Source organism: Zea mays, chromosome 5, assembly GCF_902167145.1.
Source record: "Zea mays cultivar B73 chromosome 5, Zm-B73-REFERENCE-NAM-5.0, whole genome shotgun sequence".
Classification (NCBI taxonomy): domain Eukaryota; kingdom Viridiplantae; phylum Streptophyta; class Magnoliopsida; order Poales; family Poaceae; genus Zea; species Zea mays.
In genome coordinates this window covers 128966687-128989691 of record NC_050100.1, presented here as the reverse complement: position 1 = coordinate 128989691, position 23005 = coordinate 128966687, and the positions used below count along the sequence as shown (strand labels likewise).

The 23005-nt window shown below is 51.8% G+C and overlaps 1 protein-coding gene across 2 annotated transcripts in view; it reads left to right on the top strand.

Annotated features, from left to right (window-relative positions):
- LOC100280502 (SNARE-interacting protein KEULE) overlaps positions 1 to 23005 on the top strand; it is a 91080-nt gene that overhangs the window by 54153 nt on the left and 13922 nt on the right. For both annotated transcript variants that reach the window (XM_008645345.3, NM_001153422.1), the window contains 1 exon segment: positions 12986 to 13082. In XM_008645345.3, coding sequence (XP_008643567.1) covers positions 12986 to 13082 — 97 coding nt within the window.

Genomic DNA, 23005 nt, shown 5'->3' with positions numbered 1-23005 from the left:
GAACCAGCCATATATATAGGCTGTTACAAGAGTCCCAAGCTAAATCCTAATCTGAGTCCTAAGTAGACTTCCTAATCTAAGGCTTGATGGGCCCAAATTGAGTCCTAATAGACCTCCTAATTTAAGGCCTGATGGGCCCAAACTGCTAATATTACATCTTCGAACGCCTAACATATTGGCGCCCATACATGGCAGGGACACAATTAAAAGCTTGCCTTTGGATAAGTCCCTAGGGCCAGATGGTTTCATGGGTCATTTACAAAGCTTGCTTGCCCATCATAAATTTTTTTTTCTCGAACACGCAGGAGAGCTGCGTATCATTTCATTAAAAGAAGGATGATAATTACAATGACCTAAACACCACTCCCACAAACACACACACAAACAACACTAGTAATAATAACCCCCTTCTAATCGGGGTTGAACACAAAAGCTAGGTCCGAAAGACGGGTCAAGCCTTTGGCCCCCGCAAAACACCACATATTGAACTCATCACTGGCTGAGGTAAGCAATCTAGCTATAGAAGGCTGAGCACCATTGAAAACACAGTCATTACGGTGTCTCCAGATAGTCCAAGCCCCAAGAACCACCAAAGAGTTAAGGCCATCTCTAAGGTCCTTAGGAGTAACCTCAGCCGATCTACTCCACCAAGCTTCGAAATTGATATCTTCCATCCCGGGGGAGAGTGCGGACAGGCCGACCCGCTGGAGAAGAAGATACCAAAATTGCCCATCATAAAATTTGATGTCATGTCTGCGGTCTCATGTGTGTGGGCTTGAAAATTCAGGAACATGGAGATGCTAGTTAGGTGGTCCGAGAGCACTCCTTAGGTCCTGAGTTCGAATCCTAGTGGGAGTTAATTTCAGGCTGAGGGTTAAAAAAGGTCACTCGCTGTTTCCCTGGTTGTGTGCACACGAGATGGACAGACCTATGGGGGAGTCGGATCCTCGTGTAGGGGCTGGGTGATGGAATAAGTCATGTGGTCTTCGTGTGGAGGACATCATCTCTAATTTTGTGGTGTGGAGGACAGTCCGCACAACATCTCTGTTGTAGGACAGCAGCAACAACAGTCTTTTGACTGCAAGGACAACGTGCTGCACAACAGCAGTCTTTTGACTGCAAGGACAACGTGCTGCAGGCATCTCCTTTTCCATTTTTTTAGCTTTTGGAGGACAACAGCTTGCTGCAGTTTTTCTTTTGACTAGAGTACAACAGTACCTAGTGGTCAGTGCAGTTTGTAGGACAGAATATTCGCATATCTAGGAAGCATATGCTGCAGCCCCTTGGCCTATAAATATGTATCCCAACCCATAGACGGGAATGACATTGTGTAGTGTTTGAGAAAATAAACAAAAAATTGCCCTAACTCATAGTGTCATCCTCTCGATGAGAGTAAGAGTCCCGTTGCTTACAATTGGTATCAGAGGCAAGTTATCTTGCAGCCTAAACATCTCTTGCTCATCTCCTTCTCGCGCCTCTCCCTATACTCAGTCGGAAGCAAGAGCTCCAATTGTTGCTTCCTCTCCTGCTCTGACGAGCAGCCTTTCGTCTGAGACAACCTCTTTCACACGTAGCGACCCCTCTCTAGCGCACCATGTCCCTACGCTCGGTCACATCGAGTGCGCGGCGCCAGCAGGAGGCCAAGGTCGCCGCGGCACAAGAACGCGAGCGAGCAGCAGTCGCGGCTGCAGCGACAGCGGCGAGGGCAGCACGGCTGGCGGCGGCGGAACTGGCAGCAGCGAGAGCGGAAGTAGAAGCAGAGGAGGCGACGGATGCTGCACGTGCGGCGGCGGCAGAGCTCGAGGCTCTGCACGGCAGTAGCGCCGACATCTCTGTTTCCGCCGACGGCAGCACAAACGACGAGCTTAGGCTGGCAAGGGAGGCAGCGCAAGAGCAGACGACTCAATGGGCAGCCGCGCACCGCCATGGGGGCGCGCACGACGGCAGCCTAGATAGGCGCAGATGCGCTGATGGCGCTTCGGGCGAGAACGCATGCGGCGACAGCCCAGATGGGCGCGGACGCGCTGACGATGCACCCAGTGGCGGTGGACAGGTCGACGGAGATCACGACTTCTACAGGCGGCGCAACTCTCCCTCCCTGGATCGGTACCATGGTCACCGTGGGGTCCAGGCCGTTGTCAGGGAAATCGGTCCCAGCGGTGGGTGGCCTACCCTCACCAAGACCAACTACGAAGAGTGGGCCGCAGTGATGAGGGTACCGCTCCAGGTTCGCCACATGTGGGAAGCCGTTCGGTACGACGACGTCGACTACTACGACGATCGACGGGTGCTAGATGCCCTCATTGCTGCAGTCCCATCCTAGATGTAGTTTTCGCTTTCCCAGAAGTTGACTGCCAAGGAAGCTTGGGATGCCATCGCTGCGACCCGCATCGACAGCGACCGTGTCTACAAGACCACACTGTAGACACTTCGCAAGGAGTGGGAGAACCTGGCCTTCAAGCCAGGTGAGGATGTTGATGACTTTGCTCTTCGCCTCAACACTCTGTTGCAGAAGATGGTGCAGTTCGGCGACGACACCTACGATGAGGAGAGAGCCGTTGAGTAGCTCTTTCGTTGCATCCCCGAGAAGTACAAGCAGATCGCTCGCTCAATCGAGTCTCTGCTAGACCTCTCCACGATGACGATTGAAGAAGCGAGTGGTCGTCTCAAGGTGGTCGACGACGACGAACCACAGGCCCTCTCTGCGCCTATCACCATCGGCGGGAAGCTACATCTCAATCGGGAGCAGTGGGAGGCCTGCCAGGGTGACAAGAAGAAGGGGGAGTCCTCCTCGACATGGGGCCGCAAACGCGGCAAGCCGCACAAGGCGCGCGGAGGCGCCTAGGCCGGGGCACGAGGACAAGCTGAGGGTGGTGCCCGCGGAGGCGCCCAAGGCGGCGCCGTCGGCAACAAGAAGCCGGCACGGGATGACGGCTGTCACCACCGTGGCAAGCTTGGCCACTGGGCCAGGGAATGTCGACAGCCACAACGCGGCCATGCCAACGTCGCACAGGCGGAGGCGGAGGCGGAGGCGGAGGAGGAAGCTCTACTCCTAGCACATATAAGCATCAAGCTACCTCCAGCGGCACCGGCCGCAGCGGCACTCCTCCACCTGATGAGTCGAAAGCACGCGCTTTCCTCGGCGACGGCTTCAACAACGACATGATCGAAGGATGGTGCCTCGACACCAGCGCCACTCATCACATGACCGGCCGACGGGAGTTCTTCACCGAGCTCGACTCTAGCGTCTGAGGCTCCGTCAAGTTTGGGGACGCCTTCGGCGTAGAGTTCAAGGGCGTCGACTCAGTCATATTCATCGCCGCGTCTGGTGAGCACAGGCTGCTCACCGGAGTCTACTACATCCCTGCGTTGAGGAAATCTATCATCAGCTTGGGACAACTGGATGAGAACGGTTCGCGCGTGGAGGTCGAGCAAGGAGTCATGAGGATCTGAGACCCCTCTCGTCGCCTTCTTGCTAAGGTATGCAGGAGTCCAAATCGGCTTTACATCCTCAACGTGAAGGTGGCACAACCTTGTTGCCTTGCTACTCGTCAGGACGACGGGGCATGGCAGTGGCACGAGCGCTTCGGGCATCTTAACTTCGAGGCCCTGAAGCGGCTCAGTGCCAAGGAGATGGTACGAGGCCTGCCGTGCCTTGACCATGTGGAGCAATTCTGCGATGTCTGTGTGTTGACAAAGCAGAAACGACTCCCCTTTCCCCAGCAGTCGAGCTTCTGAGCCAAGGAGAGGCTTGAGCTCATGCATGGGGACTTGTGTGGCCCAGTGACACCAGCCACACCACGAGGACGACGCTACTTCTTGCTGCTCGTTGACGACCTCTCCCGCTACATGTGGGTGATGGTCCTTGGCAGCAGGGAGAGGCTGTGAACGCCATCAAGCGTGTGCAGGTCGCTGCGGAGGCGGAGTGCGGCCGCAAACTGCGCGTGCTGCACACCGACAACGACGGTGAATTCATAGCGGCTGAGTTCGCGTCGTACTGCGCGGATGAGGGCGTTCAACGCCACTACTCCGCGTCGTACAGCCCGCAGCAGAACGGTGTCGTCGAGCGGCGCAACCAGACGGTTTTGGGGATGGCTCGGGCTCTCCTCAAGCAGAGGGGAATGCCGACTGTCTTCTGGGGAGAGGCGGTGGTGACAGCGGTCTACATCCTCAACCACTCGCCCACCAAGGCACTCAACGGGATGACACCGTATGAGGCTTGGCATGGGCGCAAGCCGGCGGTCTCTCACCTACGGGTCTTCGGCTGCCTCGCGTTCACTAAGGAGCTTGGCCACATCGGCAAGCTCGACGACAGGAGAACCCCAGGGGTGTTCATTGGCTACGCGGAGGGCTCGAAGGCCTACCGCATCCTTGACCCAGGAACACTGCGTGTGCACACGACGCGCGATTTAGTGTTCGACGAAGGGCGAGGATGGGCCTGGGACAAGGCGGTGGACGACGACACGACTTCGACGTACGACGACTTCACCATCGAGTACGTCCACTTTGAGGGAGCCGGGGGAGTAGTTGACCCTTCTCCGAGTAGGCCTTCCCCAGCCCCCAAGTCTCCGACTCCAGCGCCACGCTCTCCAGCTCCGGCTACAACGAGCTCTTCGCCACCATGCAATCCAGCCACGACTGCGGCTCCAGCGAGCTCTCCGTCACCATGTACTCCAGCACTAACGGTACCCTCTCCGGGAACGTCCTCTCCGACGCCAGCTTGTGTCGAGCACGACCCAATGGAGCTCGTGACCCCGCTCTCCCAGGACGAGGAGAGCGTCGACGCGTGCTACGACGGCGAGCCGTTGTGGTATTGAAAGGTGGAGGGCCTTCTCATCGACCCGTCGGTGCCGGGCCCGACGTCTCGCATTCTAGCAGGAGAGTTGCATCTTGCATGCGACGATGGCGAGCCTCGGTCTTTCGCGGAGGCCGAGAAACACGCGGCTTGGCGTGCCGCGATGCAGTCGGAGATGGACGCGGTTGAGATGAAGCGCACTTGGGAGCTCGCTGATCTCTCATGGTCATCGCACGATCACCCTTAAGTGGGTGTTCAAACTGAAGAGGGATGAAGCCGGCGCCATTGTTAAGCACAAGGCTCGCTTGGTGGCACGCGGTTTCTTACAGCAGGAGGGGATCGACTTCGACGATGCTTTCGCCCCCGTGGCACGGATGGAATCCGTGCGACTTCTCCTTGCGCTGTCAGCCCAGGAGGGCTGGCACGTTCATCACATGGACGTCAAGTCGACGTTTGTTAACGACGACTTAAAGGAGGAGGTGTACGTACACCAGGCGTCAGGTTTTGCGATCCCTGGCAAGGAGGGCAAGGTGTTGTGCCTGCGCAAGGCCCTCTTTGGCTTGCGACAGGCACCGAGGGCATGGAATGCCAAGCTAGATTCCACGCTCAAGAGGATAGGCTTCATGTCGAGCCCGCACGAGGCGACCATCTATCGGCGGGGCAATGGAGAAAATACCCTGCTGGTGGGTGTCTTCGTCGACGATTTGGTGATCACCGGTGCCAAGGATGCAGAGGTGGCGACGTTTAAGGAAGAGATGAAGGCCAATTTTCAGATGAGTGACCTGGGGCATCTCTCCTACCTAGGGATTGAGGTGCACCAGAGTGACTCTGGGATCACACTTCGCCAGACCGCCTACGCCATGCGCATTGTTGAGCTGGTTGGGCTCACTAATTGCAACCCAGCTCTGACTCCGATGGAGGAGAGGCTGAAGTTGAGCCGTGATAGCACGACGTCTTGTGGGGAGCCTTCGCTACCTCGTCCACACACGACCGTATCTGGCATACTCCGTCGGCTACGTTAGTCGGTTCCTGCAGCGACCGACGACGGAGCACTAGCATGCTGTGAAGAGGATCGTCCGCTATGTTGCGGGGACTATTGACCTTGGTCTCTACTACCCGAGGTGCCCTGGGGAGGCGCACCTTGTCGGGTACAGCGACAGCGACCACGCCGGCGATATCGACAGCAGTAAGAGCACAAGCGGGATCCTCTTCTTCCTCGTCAAGTGCCCCATCAGCTGGCAGTCGGTCAAGCAGCAGGTGGTGGCCGTGTCCAGCTGCGAGGCCGAGTACATAGCGGCCTCCACCGCTTCAACTCAGGCACTCTGGATTGCTCGCCTGCTCGGTGATCTCCTCGGGAGAGACGTTGGAGCAGTGGAACTCCGGGTGGACAGCCAGTCCGCCCTAGCGTTGGCCAAGAACCCCGTGTTCCATGAACGGAGTAAGCATATCCGGGTGAGGTACCACTTCATCCGTGATTATTTGACAGAAGGGAGCATCAAGGCGCGCTACATCAACACCAAGGATCAACTTGCGGACCTGCTCACTAAGCCCCTTGGGAGGATCAAGTTTCTTGAGCTTTGTTTCAGGTCCGGAATGGCTCAACTTTCCCACAAGGCAACACACAAGACTTAGGGGGAGAATGATGGAATAAGTCATGTGGTCTTTGTGTGGAGGACAACATCTCTAATTTTGTGGTGTGGAGGACAGTCCACACAACATCTCTGCTATAGGACAGCAGCAACAACAGTCTTTTGACTGCAAGGACAGCGTGCTGCACAGCAGCAGTCTTTTGACTGCAAGGACAACATGCTGCAGGCATCTCCTTTTCCTTTTTTTTAGCTTTTGGAGGACAACAACTTGTTGCAGTTTTTCTTTTGACTGGAGTACAACAACACCTAGTGGTTAGTGCAGTTTGTAGGACAACATATTCGCATCTCTAGGAAGCATATGCTGCAGCCCCTTGGGCTATAAATATGTATCCCAAACCCTTAGACGGAAATGACATTGTGTAGTGTTTGAGAAAATAAACAGAAAATTGCCCTAACTCATAGTGTCATCCTCTCGATGAGAGTAAGAGTCCCGTTGCTTACACTGGGAGGGCTCAAGGCACGAGCAAAACTTTGGCCTATAAGGGGCGAACCCTCATGCTACTCGAGGGGCCACCTTTCGTGACCTTTCTTGGTCGGCGCTGCGATTGAGCTTCTTTATATAATACCGTGGGGACGGTCTTTACCCTACCGGCCAAGTTTTTTTGAATTCAGCTTACATTACCCTCTTGCCCAAGATAGAGGGTGCCACCCATGTGAGGGACTTTCGCCCGATCAGTTTGGTGCATAGCTTTGATAAACTAGTCGCTAAATTGATGGCTAACAGGCCGGAGGACACATGCGGCCCACCTGGTAACCGTCGAGTGCACGTGTCTGGGGTCCCGGTGGAGAGCAATGAGATGGTACACTAGTGGCTCCTCGTGGGGCGGGGGGGGGAGCGGAGGCACGGGAAATGAGAAAGGTGGGGGAAGGTGTCAGACTTACGACCGAGCTGAGTCCACACCCACACAAAGAAATGAGAAAGGTGGGGGAAGGTGTCAGACTTACGGCGGAGGGGAAAGGTCCACAAGTAGTGAGAGAAGTCATCCAAAGTGACGAGATAGTACCGCATGTAAGAAACTGAACTGCTTAATGTATTGCATAGAGAAGGGGTTACAATATATAGACTCATAGGGGACCCTAACCCTAGTGGGCCGGCAGCCCAACAGTGGTGCCGGACCACACACACAATCTAACACCCCCCCGCAGTCGCAACGGGGGCACCACATACGATGAGACTGGAGTAGAAGCCGAAGGTAGGAGTCAACAGGGGCTGCTGCGTCGCCGGGGAGTAGGGGACGGCGGTACTAGGCCCAGCGGCGGCTACAGAGAGGACGTCGGCCACGGAGAGGGCGTCGACCAGCCCGTGCGTGGTGCTGGCCGTCTTGAAGGAAAGGGGGGCGTCGCTGCCGCTGGAGGGCGTGACGTGTGGCAAGCGTAGGGGAGCCGCCATGCCCAGACGTGGGCCCATGCAGAGTGCTGGGAGGTCGGGCGCACCAGGGAGGGGTGCGGTCGTGACGGTGTTGGCGAGGTGGGAGGGCACACCATGGAGGAGCCCGTCGTTGGTGATGGTCGTCGAGGAGGATCCGACCAGGGCGGTCGATGCCGGGGAGTCTGCGGCCGCGGCGAGGCGGAGCCCGCCGATGGCCTAGCAAGGTGATCCGCCATGGAGGGAGGTGGAGAGAGTGTAGCAGGCCAGCTGTTTGAGGTGGAGGAGCGTCGGCGGGAGGTCGCAGCGGAGTCGGCGGAGGCGCTCTGCTGGAAAGAAGAGGGAGAAAGCCGACGGTGGAACTGTAGCTGCTGCTACAGTGGAGGCAGGGTTGGGGTGGGGAGGAAGAAAAACTAACCTAGCTAGATACCATATTGGATGGAATGGAACCCTAACCCTATACAGGGTAGGGAGTTGTATTAATGATAAGAGTAAAGTGGACCTAAGCCCATTGTAGTGATCTGTTACACACAGTACATCAATTGCCACACAATACATCTAACACTTAATACATTGATACACAACTCTCCTTGTTAGAATTGTATTAGGGTTTGGGAGTCTTCCCTGTGTATTTACCTTCTCGCCCCTCTGTAACTGGCCAGGCCCAACACAAAGTCTATTAATACATATCCCCACCCTATTCTAGGGTTTGAGGTTTCCCACATGGTATAGAGCTAGGTTTTCTCCTTTTTTTCTCCTCTCTCCCCACCCCAGCCCAACCGTCGGCTACAGGTTCCTGTCGCCAGCCACCAGCGCGCTCGAGCCGCCGGCCACTGCATCTCCGGCGCCTCTACTCTCTCCCGGCGCCTCTGCTTCTCTAGCAGTAGCCGACGCCCCTGCTCGCCCGCCGCCATGAACCTCCATGGATTCGACGCCCTCTCCCCTCCCACCTCGCCGCCGCGACACTGGAGGCGGACATCACCGTCGAGCAGGCCGCGAACGCCGCCGCTGCCCTGGCTGCGGCCCTGCCGCGCCCTCCCTTGCCGCCGCCGGGGCCTTCCCCTTCCTCTCCTGCGCGGTTGTCACCGGTCTGTACATGTCCAACGCCGCCACAGCCGCCGCCGCGACCAGCACGCGCCTGGCTGGTCTCCCCACGCCCACAGCGGCGGCCGCCGCTGCTGCAGCCGCTGCGGCCAGCGTGCGCGGCTGGGCTCCTACCGCCCTGCCTGCATAGCGGCCTTGGCCTTCCCGGCTATCCAACCACCACGGGCGCCTTCGATGCCACCGCGACATCCGGGACTCTGTCCTCGACAGGCTTCTCCCAGCAGCCGCCCCCGGCTTCACCACCCCTCAGCTGCCCATCGCCGATGTCACTTGGGCTCCACCACGTTCGTCGTACAGTCCTCCGACTCTGCCCTGGTCGCTGCCATCGCCACCATTCAGGCCGCCGTGGCCGCCTCCCAGGAGCGCTAGCGTGTCGCTTCCCTCTCTTTGGAGCAGGAGCGAACCATGGGTCTGGCCGTGACACTCAGCTGGCCATGGCACAACGTCTCCTTCTCGGCCGTGGCACCCCGCCACCACTGGTTGCGCCTGCGGCTCCCCTAACGGCCCCGGAGTCTCCCCATGCCTCCGGACTCGACGCTGACACCATCGCGGCCCTCCACTCCCTGGTCACTGGGGTTCACAACATACGGTCCTTCGTGTCCGTTGTGTTGGACCCAGAGTCCTCCCATTACCCTTGCTGGCGCGCTCAGGTGGTCCTCACCCTCCGGCGGTTCACCCGCGCTGACCATGTCCTCGATGACCCCATCGCCCCGCGTCCCCATCCTGGGTCCAGATGGACAGCGTGGTTCTATCGTGGCTCAACGACATCATCACCGTTGAGATGCAGGACATCGTTCGTGACCAGGAGGACACCGCGCGCCAGGCATGGCTCGCTCTCGAGGGCCAGTTCCTCAGGAACCGGGAGGCTCGGGCGCTCCACCTCGACGCCTAATTCCACCTGTTCTCGATCTCGGCGAGCCTTGTCGCCGATCGCACCTTGGTGCCGAACCTTCTACGTGGCCTCAGTCCCCGCTACGGCCACCTGAAGGCTCTCATCAAGAGGACCGTGCCTTTTCCCACCTTCCATGCCGCTCGGAATGAGCTTCTCCTCGAGGAGCTCACCATGCCAGGCCCAACACCAAGTCTATTAATGCATATCCCCACCCTATTCTAGGGTTTGAGGGTTCCCAACACTCCTGTGAATTTGAGAAAAAAAGTCTCTCTCTCTGCTAGTTGTTCAAATACTATTTTTCATGTCAATATTAGAAATCCGTTTGTGACACAGATCGAGAAATCTAGATAGGTTAGTAGAAGGTATGCAGGATAATAAGTGGGTGGCTGATATCCAAGGAAACTTTTCCCTCATTGGTCAAACATACTTGGAATCTGCCACCCTCGGGGATTTATTCTTTTAAATCAACTTATAGAGCCTTCTTTTATGGTTCCATCATCGAGACTTGGTGTTGTCTTTGGAAATCTTGGACAACAGATCGCGATACTAAAAGGTTGCACAACACTTACTCGCTACCTGTGTCTTCTCCTGGGATTTCTGGTTTAAAGTCCTTAATCAATTGGGTCATGCTTCTCGGGCACCAAACCAGCTCGAACTTTCCTTCGCTAAGTGGTGGCTTAGAGCTTGCAAGCATCTACCGAAGGAGAAGATAAAAGGGCTAAACTCCTTAATTATTTTGGGAGGTTGGATGCTTTGGAAACATCGCAATGCTTGCGTTTTTGAAGGAGAGAAACTGCACAACCTAACCTCAGTGTCCAGCTCAGAGATCTCTGGTGTATTGCTTCAAATCGAACATCATCTCTGGTGTATTGCTGGGGGCGAAAGGGTCTCTAGCGTAATGGTTAAGGCTTTCGAGTAGCACCACCAGGTCTCGGGTTCGATCCCCCTCGGGGGCGAATTTCGGGCTTGGTTAAAAAAATCCCCTCGCTGTGCCCCGCCCGCTCTCGGGTTACGTCCTGTGCGCCACCCTCCGGTTGGGCTGTTGCAGAGTGGACGCTGACGGCCCGCTAGTGATGTGGGGCCAGGGTTCAGGGATTTTCTTGGTCGGGACCATGTTTCGGTCTTTTCTTAATATAATACCGGGAGGACGGTCTTTCCCTCCGCGACCGAGTTTTTTTTGTATGGCTGGGGCTAAGGCCTTGTGCGATTTGGGTCAGATTGGTGGTCTGGTTTAGAGTTTTGTTAGTCTGCCAGTCTGGTCTCGCCCCTTCTAGCGTTCTTCTTATTTTCAGTTTTCTCTTCTTTGGTTTTATGCCCTTCCCCTTGTTCCAGGGGATGTGGCGTGGTTTTGCACGGACCCCATCTTTCTTCTTAATACAATGATACATAGCTCTGCTGCGTATTTAAGAAAAAAATACACTCCTGATATATGACAAGTGATATATTGCACTATAATTCATCTTACTCCCTCCTTCCATAAATATATGACATCGTTGATTTTTTTAAAAACTTTGACCACTCGTCTTATTAAAAAATAATAATGAGTTATCATTTTTTTTTGTGATTTGTTTTATCAATTAAGGTAGTTTGTGCTTGACTTAAAATTTAATATTTTTGAATAAATATTTTGAATAAGATGAGTGGTCAAAGTTTTCGAAAAAAGTCAACGGTGTCATATATTTGTGAACGGAGGTAGTATGTGATATGTGTCTTTGTAGAACAGCTTACTTGATGCATGGCACATGAAAACTTGAAAACATATTTTGGGTCTGTTTGGTTTCCTTGCCATGTTGCTTTGATTCCCATGCAAGCATGTTTTCTCTTGCTGGGCTGGGAGAGCCAAATTGGCTCACCTCGCTGGGCAACGCTAGCCTTGCCTACCTAAGCAAGGTTAAGCAAAACTGGTCACACATCCAAGCATTCCCTTTGAACATGGTCCTGGATGTTGAAGTGTATAATGGATTGGCTATCTTCTCCCATCAGTTTAAGCTTTTGTGTTTAACATGATATCAAAGTCAGAAGTCTCAAGTTCGAATCTGATAGAGGCTTTATTTGTGCCTCCACCCATTTTCTCTCTGGCTGCACGTGTGTGGGGGTGTTGAAGTGTATAATGGATTGGCTACCTTCTCCCATTTGCTTAAACTTTTGAGTTGAACTGGTTAGTGCATCCATTCTAACGCTGGCTAGGTCAGCCCATGTCTTCAGTGCCACGACCACTGCTCATTGCTCACTTGTCGTGCTCCCTGGCTTTCCACTAAGCTCAGGGCCATGGTCAATCTATGGCCCTAATTGTGAAACCCAATTAGCTTGCCAAGGACGGGCAGCTGTTGAAAAACAGTGTTACACATGTTGTAACATGGTAGAACTGTTTAAGAAATGCAATCTAGCTGACCTGGTTTGAAGTAACCTGATTCGATACTTCGCCACTCCTTGTTTTGAGAAAGGGTTGTCATTCTGTACCCATCTTACCATAATTGAACTACAACCATCAGAATCATATTTGACTGATTGATAAGTAGCAAGTGGTCATAATCTGTTCTATGCCAATCTCTATGAGTTAGGATAAGTCTATTCTATTTTGAACCGAAATTGAACTGTAACTGTTGAGATACCTGCATTCGAGAGGACAGACAAACTTGCAAACAGTTTTCGAGTTAACCCTGAATGACAAGTAGTTTTATGGGACAGCTTGATTCCTTAAAATGATTTTGTTCTATGGCTACTTTGATGTAAAGCCAGTTTCTGGTTTGCTATGTTTTGTTAACTCTGTTTCTGTTTAAATCTGCTTTGGGAAAGTAACATCCCGTTTCATAAATCAGATATAATACTTTACACCTGGTGTCATACAATGATCAATCATTCCCTATTTTCAACTTCATCTTCTCATTGATTTTTTTAAGTAAACCACATTTCCTTTGAAATGGGAAGCCGAGAAAGTCAGATTTTACAGTGTGATTAAGAGAAATCAGATATCTGGAAAATGAAAGCAAATTTTGTTTCACCAAACAAATTACTATAATGTGCTGCAATGCCAAACAGAGCCTTAATCGGAAGTAATTTCTTAAGCTTGGCCATCTACACTGACTTCCAAACACGATTTTGTTAGCTATGTTCTTAACTTCTTGTTTCAATGTTGATTTGTAATTAGGATTGATTGCATTTCCCTTTCTTTTCATCAGAACCGATGGAGAATTATCGACAAGAGATTTACAAAAAATGGTTCAGGCTCTTCCACAGTACAGTGATCAAATTGATAAGCTTTCCCTGCATGTTGAGGTTGGTTTTATATTGTTTGCGACGAACTTTAAATTCATTGTTGCTTGTCTAGTGTTGCACTACATTGCTCATAAGTCAAACATGGACTTGAATGGATTGAAAAAGATCCTCTTTTTTTTGTATTCAGATATTATGCCCATATTTTCAAATGCTCTGTTTCTTTGCCCTAATTAAAAAGTTTATGATTTTGTGTCTCCTGTTTTCTGTTTCCTGCCTTGAAAATAAGTCAATCTAGAGGAACTTTGGTAGTCTGGTATATAATAGATATCCAATTTAAAATGCACTCTCTTCTTTTGGGTCACAATTGTTTAAGTTATTGGAACTTGTGTTCCTGAGATCTTAGCCGTGTTGGGACTAGGACAGGGACCTGGGGACCAGGACCCGGAGGCTTGGGCACTGTTGTATTTGGGTTAGGGTTGAAGGAGCAAGTCAAGGATCTAGGAGGGGCGTTGTACTGTTCACGCTTGAACAACACACGCGGATGAATAATGCTTGTGAACAGTATACAACTTAGGGAAGCTTGGCAAGAGAATTGCCTGCTTGAGTCTTTATTCATGATCTAAGGGCCTTTATATAGGTATACAACCCACATGTATGATGTATCCATCTAGTATTCTAACTTCCCAAACCAATCTATATGTATCCATATCCATCTAGGACTCTAACTTAACAAACAAATCTATATGTATCCATCTAGGACTCTAACTTTAGAAACCAATCTACAATATTTTAAGAAGCGTTTTTCTCTCTCGAAAGTGCAGGAGAACTGCGCGATAATATATTAAAGAAGATGTACGGATATAAGAACAAACTAGCCCCCCTACGGCGGCCAATAACAGGCCATCCATGACTAAAAAACTAACAAGAACTACCACAATGCTAGCTAACTAGCAGGGAAGCATGGAATGAGGAAGGTAAGCAAAGACAACTTCTTTGCACCAGCCATTTCCCAAAGGTCAACCACCAGCCCAACTCTTTTAAGAGCATCAGTAATACTGGGGCTCTTGTTGTCAAAAACACATCCATTGCGCTGCTTCCATAAGGTCCAAACTTCCAGGATGACTAGAGAATTGAGGCCATCCCTTGCGATTCCAGAGACTTTAGTACATAACATTCTCCAGCCATTGCGCTGCTTCCATAATATTTTAACAAGCTAATCTAAAAAACAAGGAAACTTAGCCACGAGGGCGTTTATGCTGCCTAGCATATTGGATGCCAACCAAAACATCTCTCCTATCCTCCAAAAACAGCTTGTCCTCGAGCTGAAAGTCGTGGTAGGAAAGCTTGAACTGGTTGAGTGGCTCTCGAGTCGCATATGCTTCAGCCACACCAACCCAATGCACTAACACATGCCACACGCCACGATGGAGCTGGGCGCGCAAGATCTTCGGTGGTACGGGCGGCAGGCGGTCATGCTCCATTAGCGGGAGGAGTGCTGGTGAACACTGGGTCACAGTCGCTGATTATCGACGTGGGAAACCCATGAAGGTGTACGATCTCGGCGAAGAAGGCCCGAACAACAGAGAGGCGGTGTAGGGGTGGTCGAGCGTGATGAATTGGGCATACTTGGAGAAGCAATCAACCACCATCATGATAACGGACTTGCCATGCATTTGGTGAAGGCCCTCGACATGTCGAGCGTGATCTCGGCCCATACCTGGGTGGGCATGTCCAGCGGATGGAGGAGACCGATCGGGTGGAGGGACACGGTCGTGTTCCATTGGCACATAGTGTAGGCGCGATCGTAGTCGCGGACGATGGAGCAGTCGTGCTCGAGGTAGAAGTTATCGTGCAGGCGTTGTAGCAGTGGCGGAGCCACGGCCCGGCTAGCCTGGGCACGTGCCCGGGCTCCGCCATTGGCCACGGTGAATGAGAGCAGAATGAGAGCACGAGGACTTTCAAAGAGCGGCGCTTCTAGTTAATCTGAAGAGAGCTGAGCTTGTAGCTCCTCGCTATTTGCTGTCGTTGCAGCCATTTCATAACCATACCAGCCGGCGACATGCAAGGACTAGCAGAAGCGGCACGCGAGGACTAGAAGGGGACTGGCAACTTCCAAATTATAGCGAGAGGAGCAAGTGTTTCCGAGCAGCGATTTGCTGGAAAACAAACGAAGACTACCTAGACACTATCTTTTGATTCTATTCAAGTCTTTAAAAACAACCGTAATAGTCGTGCCCAGGCTCCCATTGCGAGCTGGCTCCGCCACTGCGTTGTAGTGTCTTCTGAATCCCTTCATGACCGACGTGCCTCAACACAACGATGATAGGATGCTTTTTCTGCAGGAGCTAAGAGACATTAGAGTAGTATTTCATCGTCCATGGATAATTGATGGAGATTTCATTGTCATTTACAAAGATGAGGATAAGAATAATCATATCCTTAATAGGGTATGATGGGGTGGTTTAGAAGGCCAATAAATGACCTTGCTCTGAAAAAAAATCCCTTGGTCGCAAATATAAATTGTCAAATCGCCAAGATTCTTCTACTTTGGTGATGCTTGATAGAGTGTTGTGCTCTACTGATTCGGAGGATCTGCTGTTACAAAGCTCGGCAAGTAATGACTCATACCACTGCCCTTTGTTGCTTAGACTTAATGATAATAAAATGGGAAGGAGAAGATTCCACTTTGTATGATTTGTCATCAAAAACAGGGTTTGGACAGCCAATAGACTGGCAAAAAGAGGACTGCCCCATCCAGTTGCATGCCCCCTTTGTGATCAGACTAAGGAGACCATCTAACATATTCTTGTCTCATGCATGTTTGCCTGGCAAGTATGGACGTTAATCCTCCACAATTTGGACCTCCTAGCCATTGCCCCTCAGCCTGCATGCACACAATTTTCAAACTGCTGGCGCCAAAGTATCAAAAGTGTTGAGAAGAGTCTAAGAAAAGGACTTAATTCCCTAATCATTTTGGTTGTTTGGGAGATTTGGAAGTGTCACTAACCTTGGATTAGGGTGAGCAATTAGTCCTTAGGACTTGGTAGAATATATATATGACAACTAATATGGGCCATATGGGCCTTAACACACCCCTTCAAACTCAAGGTGGAAGCGGAGGATCTGAAGCACTGAGTTTGAACAAGTTGAGACGATGTTGTTCTTTTGTTTGTGCTTTTGTAAAGAAGTGTGCAACTTGCATTTCTGATGGCACATTTTGAAGAGCATTAGTTTTCTGTTGACAATGAGACGTGTGAAGAAAACATCAACACCAATATGTTTTGTAAGTTCATGGTTTATCGGATTCATCGTTTCACTAGTGATAACCACTGTTTTATGGAGTTCGATATTTGGTGGCTCACCTATGGGATCTTACTAGTCGTGCTGTGGTTGGTCGCTACGACAACTCTGGCCCCTTATATTCCATTCGCTTCCCTGCCTTAGCTTCCTCCGCCCATGTTGCCGCACCCTACGCCCTCGCCTTCACTGCCTCTGCCTCCACCTGGCACCGTCGTCTCGGCCATGACCACGACGTCCTCTCTAGACTCTCCGCCACCTCGACAATCCCTTGTCCTCGCGGCAACGCTACCTCGCTTTGCCATGCCAGTCAGCTTGGGCGTCACACTCGCTTACCCTTTTCTTCTTCCTTGTCCCGCGCTTCTCGCCCCTTCGACCTCATCCACTGTGACCTTTGGACATCCCCTGATCCAAGCATCTCCGGTTGTTGGTACTATTTGGTAATTCTAGATGACTTCTCTCACTATTTGTGGACCTTTCCCCTTCGCCGTAAGTGTGACACCTTCACCAATCTCTCACTTCTCATAGGAGTCAACTTAGTTCGGTTGCACCATCCGTGTTGTTTAGTGTGAGTGGACGGGAGTTTGATAACTCCACGTCTTGCACCTTTTTTCTCTCTCACGGCGTGCAACTGCGAAATGTCGTGCCCTCACACCCCCTCAGAATGGCCGAGCCAAGCGCATGATTCACACCACCACCAACATGCTGCATTGCCATCTCTTTCAGGCTTCTCTTCCTGTCCGCTACTGGGTTGAGGCCTTGCACATGGCCACCTACTTCCTCAACCATTTTCCCTCCAAGGCGGCATCCCATCCCACTCCGTTATTCTCCCTCTTCGACGCCACCCCTCCTATGAGCACCTTTGGGTCTTCAGGTGTGCCTGCTATCCCAATACCTCCGCCACCGCTCCTCACAAATTTGCCCTCGATCTTTTTGTTGTCTTTTCCTCGGGTACTCCCTGATCACAAGGGGTATCGGTGCCTCGATCTTCCCACCCGCGGCATCGTCATCTCTCGTCATGTTGTCTTTGATGAGGATGATTTTCCCCTTACTGACTCCTCCCCATCTTCTGACCTTGATTCCCTCTTCGATGACGCTTGTGTCGATGTTCCTCTTCCACTGGCCTCTTTCACGTCGCATACGACTAAGCTGCCTGTGCCCCACGCGATCGCGTCGTGTTTGCCTGTGCCACACACGACCCCATCGCCTGCGCCACGCGCGGCCTTGCTGTCTCTACCTTTAACCATGCTGTCGTCTACGCCACGCGCGGTCCCATCGACCCCTCCCGCGGCACAAGCGACCCCATCGACCCCGCTCGCACCACGCGTGGCCCCGTTGATCCGCCTGCGCACGCGCGGCCCGGTCGCTTGCCTCCCTCGCGGCACGCTATGCTGATCCCACCCACATATACCAACGACATGTGTGGCCTGCCTCCTCGATCTCCTCTGCTGCATCGGCCCGTGCCTCGACCCCCTCTCGCGAGGAGCCATCGTTGTACCATCCAGTTGCTCTCCACTGGGAACACAGGCACGTCCACTCGATGGTTACCCTACGGGCCGCTAGTGTCCTCTGGTTCGTTGACCGCCTGGTCCTCTCCGTGTCGTCTTCTCCAGCACTCTCCCCGAGCCGTCCTTTGTCCGTAGTGCGCTCACCGACCCCAACTGGCGGCGCGACATGGAGGAGTACGAGGCTTTACATGCGAACCACATGTAAGACCTGGTGTCACGCCCCTCTGGCGCCAATGTGGTCATCGAGAAATGGATATTTAATCACAAGCTTAAGGCAGATGACTCCTTGGATCGGTACAAGGCTCGTTGGGTCCTACGGGGCTTCACTCAATGTCCCGAGGTGGACTATGATGAGACCTTCAGCTCTGTGGTCAAGCCTGGTACCATACGAACTATTCTGACTCTAGCTCTCTCACATCTTGGCCAGTGCACCAAGAATGCCTTCCTCCATGGCACTCTAACGGAGACAGAGTATTGCACTCAACCGGTCGGCTTCGTGGATCTTGCTCACCCCGACATGGTCTGCAAGCTCAATTGGTCCCTCTACGGCCTCAAGCAGGCGCCCAGAGCTTGGTACAGTCGCTTTGCCACCTTGCTCTCACAGGGCTTTGTCGAGGCCAAAGCACTACTCTGGTGGACACTCAGGGCAAGGTCTCCTCCTCCGACGGCCCTCCGGTGGCTAAGCCGACTAGCTATCGATGTCTCATCGAGGCCCTGCAGTACCTCGTCTTCACCCGCCCCGACATCGCCTACGTCGTCCAACAGGTGTGCCTTCATTTGCACGTCCCTGTGTTAGCATCTCACACCTAGACTGCCATAGCTTAGGATTTTCACCATCGAAGGTAGGGAAATTGAGTTTGGGTAAGTTTCCTAGGGTTGGGCTGAAAGATCCTAGCAGTCGACCACCAAAATGAATAGGTTGGTGAGGACCAACTACGTTGTCGCCATGAGCAATAGTAGGTGAATGGATGATAAGCTCGAATAATTGAAAATGGGGTGTATCAGCTGTACCGTTGGCCGGGAGATGGTTATGGGTGTAGACCACACCCAAACCATGCTCCCGTATTGTCGAGGAATGGCGGTGCCCAAAAGGACCGTCGGTGTGCTTCGTCGGAGCAGATGGGCGCCCCGCCACCGACCCGTGGGGGCTGAGGAACCCAGGGGACTGGTTGAAGTCCTCCATGGCGCTGCGTTCCAGAAGGCCTAAGATCTTGGAGAGCTCCGCACGCATGGCTTTGACGGAAGACTGGACCAAGTCGACCGTGTGTTCGATCCATGGATGCCAAGCTTCGAACACTCCCTAGACGTTCTCCAGGTCCGTGACACGCGTAGTAGCGTCGGCCGCGACTGTGTCCAAGTGCTCCCAGGTCGAGGATTCGAGTTCGGTAACTCGCGCGTCTAGCTGATGCTCTAGGGTGCGGCGCAGGTCGACGCGGAAGACGTCGATGCCGGCGTCATCCAGTTTCGACTGCAGGGATGAGAGATCGGTCGAGTTGGCGTCCACCTTCGACTCGATCGCAAATCCGCTGAAGAAGCTTCTATGTGGAGTTAAGAGCCCTGGACTGCACCTTCAACGATTTCGCCCACTCGTTCGTCGCCCCTGCCATTCAAGCGTGTCGCATGTAGTACTAGTAGCTACCGCTCGCTAGGCCTGGTGATCGCTGTCTTTGATACCAATTGTTAGCAACCCACTTGCTGGCAACACGAATTCGTGGAAGAACGAAGGTAGGAGGGGATCGGTCGGATTGAGAAAGAAGAAACGTGTCACCAATTTAGTGTTACAAAATATCTGAGTACCCTCTTCACTGGTACTGGCATATAGCCTTACAGGAACTAGGCCAATACTTACAACCACTCTGGGCCTGTGTATCGCGCATTGGGCTTCCTCTTATGCTGGCCCGTCATCCTTGGTGCTCTCGCGTTGGATCTGCGCTAGTCAGCCGCACCCGCCTCTAGCCCGCGTCGTGCGCCATCGGCGGCGTCCGTTCGACCGAATCTGCCAGGACCTGCCTGCCTGGACTGCTATCTTCCCTTCTACGTCAGATCTGAGACCGCCTCCAGTCAGCGCAGTCTGCCGTGTGTTGTCTATGCAGGACCTGCTCGCCTGGGATCCGCACGCCGTACAATCTGCTGCCCAGATCCGTTCTAGATCGACCAGATCAGTGCCCCTCCGCACAGTTCCCGCTAGAGGATCAAGTTTGGGACAGAGAAGCTTATCTCTTCACTGGTTTGCATTATTCACTGGTCTGCATCCTTTGTACGTCATATCAATCGATCATCATGTCAGTTAATGCTATTGTGGTTAATATCATCCTTGATGGTCAGAATTATCCAGAGTGGGCTTTCTATGTTCAGACTGCTTTACGTGCCCATGGTCTGCTTTTTCACTTAACTAAAGATCCTCCTGCTCTACGTGAGGATCGTACAAATGCTGCAGACATTAAAACTTGGCAGATCAATGATGGCAAGGTGGTGGCTGCCATGGTTAATATTACTAAACCATCCATGATTATGAGCTTGTCCAAGTTCACCACTGCTAAAGCTATTTGGTCTCATTTGAAGGGCTGGTTTGTTCAAGACAGTGGTGCTCTCTTACACACTATTATGTAGCAAACACATGTTATTGAGCAGAATGAGATGACTATTGATGAGTACTATTCTGCTTTTGATCGTTTGATGAGTTCTTTGATATCTATGGTGCTAGCCTGTGCAACTATTCCATGTCCAGCTCATCAATTTATTGGAAAGTTCTTTACATACAAATTTGTTATGAGAGTTCGGGCTGAATATGACTGTCTTCGTGCACGTCTGCTCCACAGTTCTGATACTTTCACAATGGCAAAGGCATTGTCTGAACTACTTGCTAAAGAGACTCGCCTCAAAGCCTTGTCTTCTGCTACTGGTTCTAGCTCTCACAGTGTGTTGGCTGCTGCTCAGAAGTCCTATGTGGCAAGGAGTTAGTCCTCAGTAACTTGTGAGCATTGCAAGAACAATCATCGGTCTAAAAATTGTTTTGTTAAATTTCCAGAGAAGTTGGTCGATTTATGTACACGACGGGCAACTCGAAGTCGTGGCACATGTTCTTCACATAGAGGTTCAGTTGCTATTGCTTCTACTTCACCAGCTATAGTCTCGCCATCATCTTGGGCTCTTGACTCAAGGGCCTCCTTTCATGTGACATTTGATAAGTCACAGTTAGTCTCTTCTACACTTGTCACAGAAGATGCCTTTGTTCATATCGCAGATGGTACTTTATGCCATATAACCCATAAGGATTCTCTTTGCACTCTTTAGTTTATTGTTCCTAATATACTTTTTGTCCTTGAGTTGTCCATAAATCTTCTCTCAGTTGGACAAATTACAGACCACAATTGCTTTCTAGGATTTGATGACTCATCTTGTTTTGTACAGGATCATCGCACACGGGCTGTGATTGGGACTGGCCGTCGTCGTGGTACTACTCGCCTCTACATCCTCAACAACTTGCGCCTTCCTTCGTCCACTTCATCATCTACGACCTGTGTGCTTTCTGCAGCCTCAATTTGTGTTGCCTTTTTTGCCCAATGGCATCATCGTCTAGGTCATTTGTACGGCTCGCGTTTGTCCACCTTAACAAAATTAGGTTGTTTAGGTCATACGCCATTGGAGTCTAGCTTTCATTGTAAGGGTTTCCATCTTGGAAAACAAATACAAGTTCCTTATTTTCCCAGTGATTCTCATTCTGCTAGACCATTTGATCTTGTTCACTTTGATGTTTGGGGCCTAGCTCCTTTGGTTTCAAAAATTGGAAATAAATATTATGTTATTTTTGTTGATGATCATTCTCGCTATACTTGGATTTATTTCATGAAACATCGTTCTGAGTTGTTTTCTATCTATAAGTCTTTTGCTCGCATGATTCACACCCAATTTCTGCTCCTATTAAGATTTTTCGCTCTGATTCTCGTGGCGAATAGATAGTTTCTAACTTCAGAAGGTACTCTTGCTCAACTTTCGTGCTCTTGTGCACATGCTCAAAATGATGTTGCTGAACACAAGCATCGTCATGTCATAGAAACTGCTCGCACCCTTTTGATATCTTCTTTTGTTCCCTCGCATTTTTGGTGTGAAGCAGTGTCTACCGTTGTCTACCTCATCAATAGACAACCATCATCAAAACTCTTTGGGAAAACTCCTGGTGAAGTCCTTTTTGGCACTTCTCGCTATGACCATCTTAGAGTTTTTGGATGTACATGCTACGTGTTGTTAGCCTCTCATGAACGGAGTAAATTAACTGCTTGATTTGTTGAGTGTGATTTTCTTGGATATAGTCTGGAGCACAAAGGCTATTGATGTTATGATCCTTCCGCGCGTCGCATTCGTATTTCACGTGACGTGAGTTTTAATGAAAACCGACCTTTCTTTTATAACTCTCTCACACATTCATCTTCTTTTTCTACATACTCAAACTCTTTCATGTGTCTTCCTCCCATCTATGCTCTTTCACCTGGTCTTCATCTTCCACTACACCATCATCTACCACATCCTCACATGATGTTCTCATTACCATTACAAATCCTTCTACCTCAACACCCACTTCACATTTCGCTTCAAAACTACCAGTTACCAAAACCTACATTCGTCGTCCTCGCACTAGTCCCACGACCAACAAGTTGCGTACTCCTCCATAGCGCGACGCCGGTGTGGTTCGGCGAGGGCGGTGCGAATGGTGGAGGTGACCGGGGAAGCATCTGGAGGAGTGTAGTTGTATCAACTGCCAGGATCAGCCAGTCGACGGAGCGGAGAACGTCGGCGGCGCACCGAGTCACCATCGAGTGGACGTGCCCTTGTGCCAATGGAGGTCTGGACGGCGACGACCGCGGGAAGCAGGGCCGCACGCGCGCCTGTGTTGGTTGGGCGCGCGCCCATCACCGCGCTGGTGGCGACTGCTGTCGTGTCGGGGTTGGCGTCGACGCTAGTTGCAGTGGTGGCACCGGTGGTCGCACCGGCGAGCGTGGTGGCGGTCGAATCTACGGCTGGGTCCATCAGCTCGGGGGAGCGGCGTGGCCGGAGCAAAGACCGACTGTGAAAGGGGGCGAGCCGGTGGCAGGAGAGGGGAGGGGAGGGGAGGAAAAAACGAAACTGGCTCTATACCTTGTGGGAAATCCTAACCTGTGTTAGGGTTGGGTGTTGTGTTAA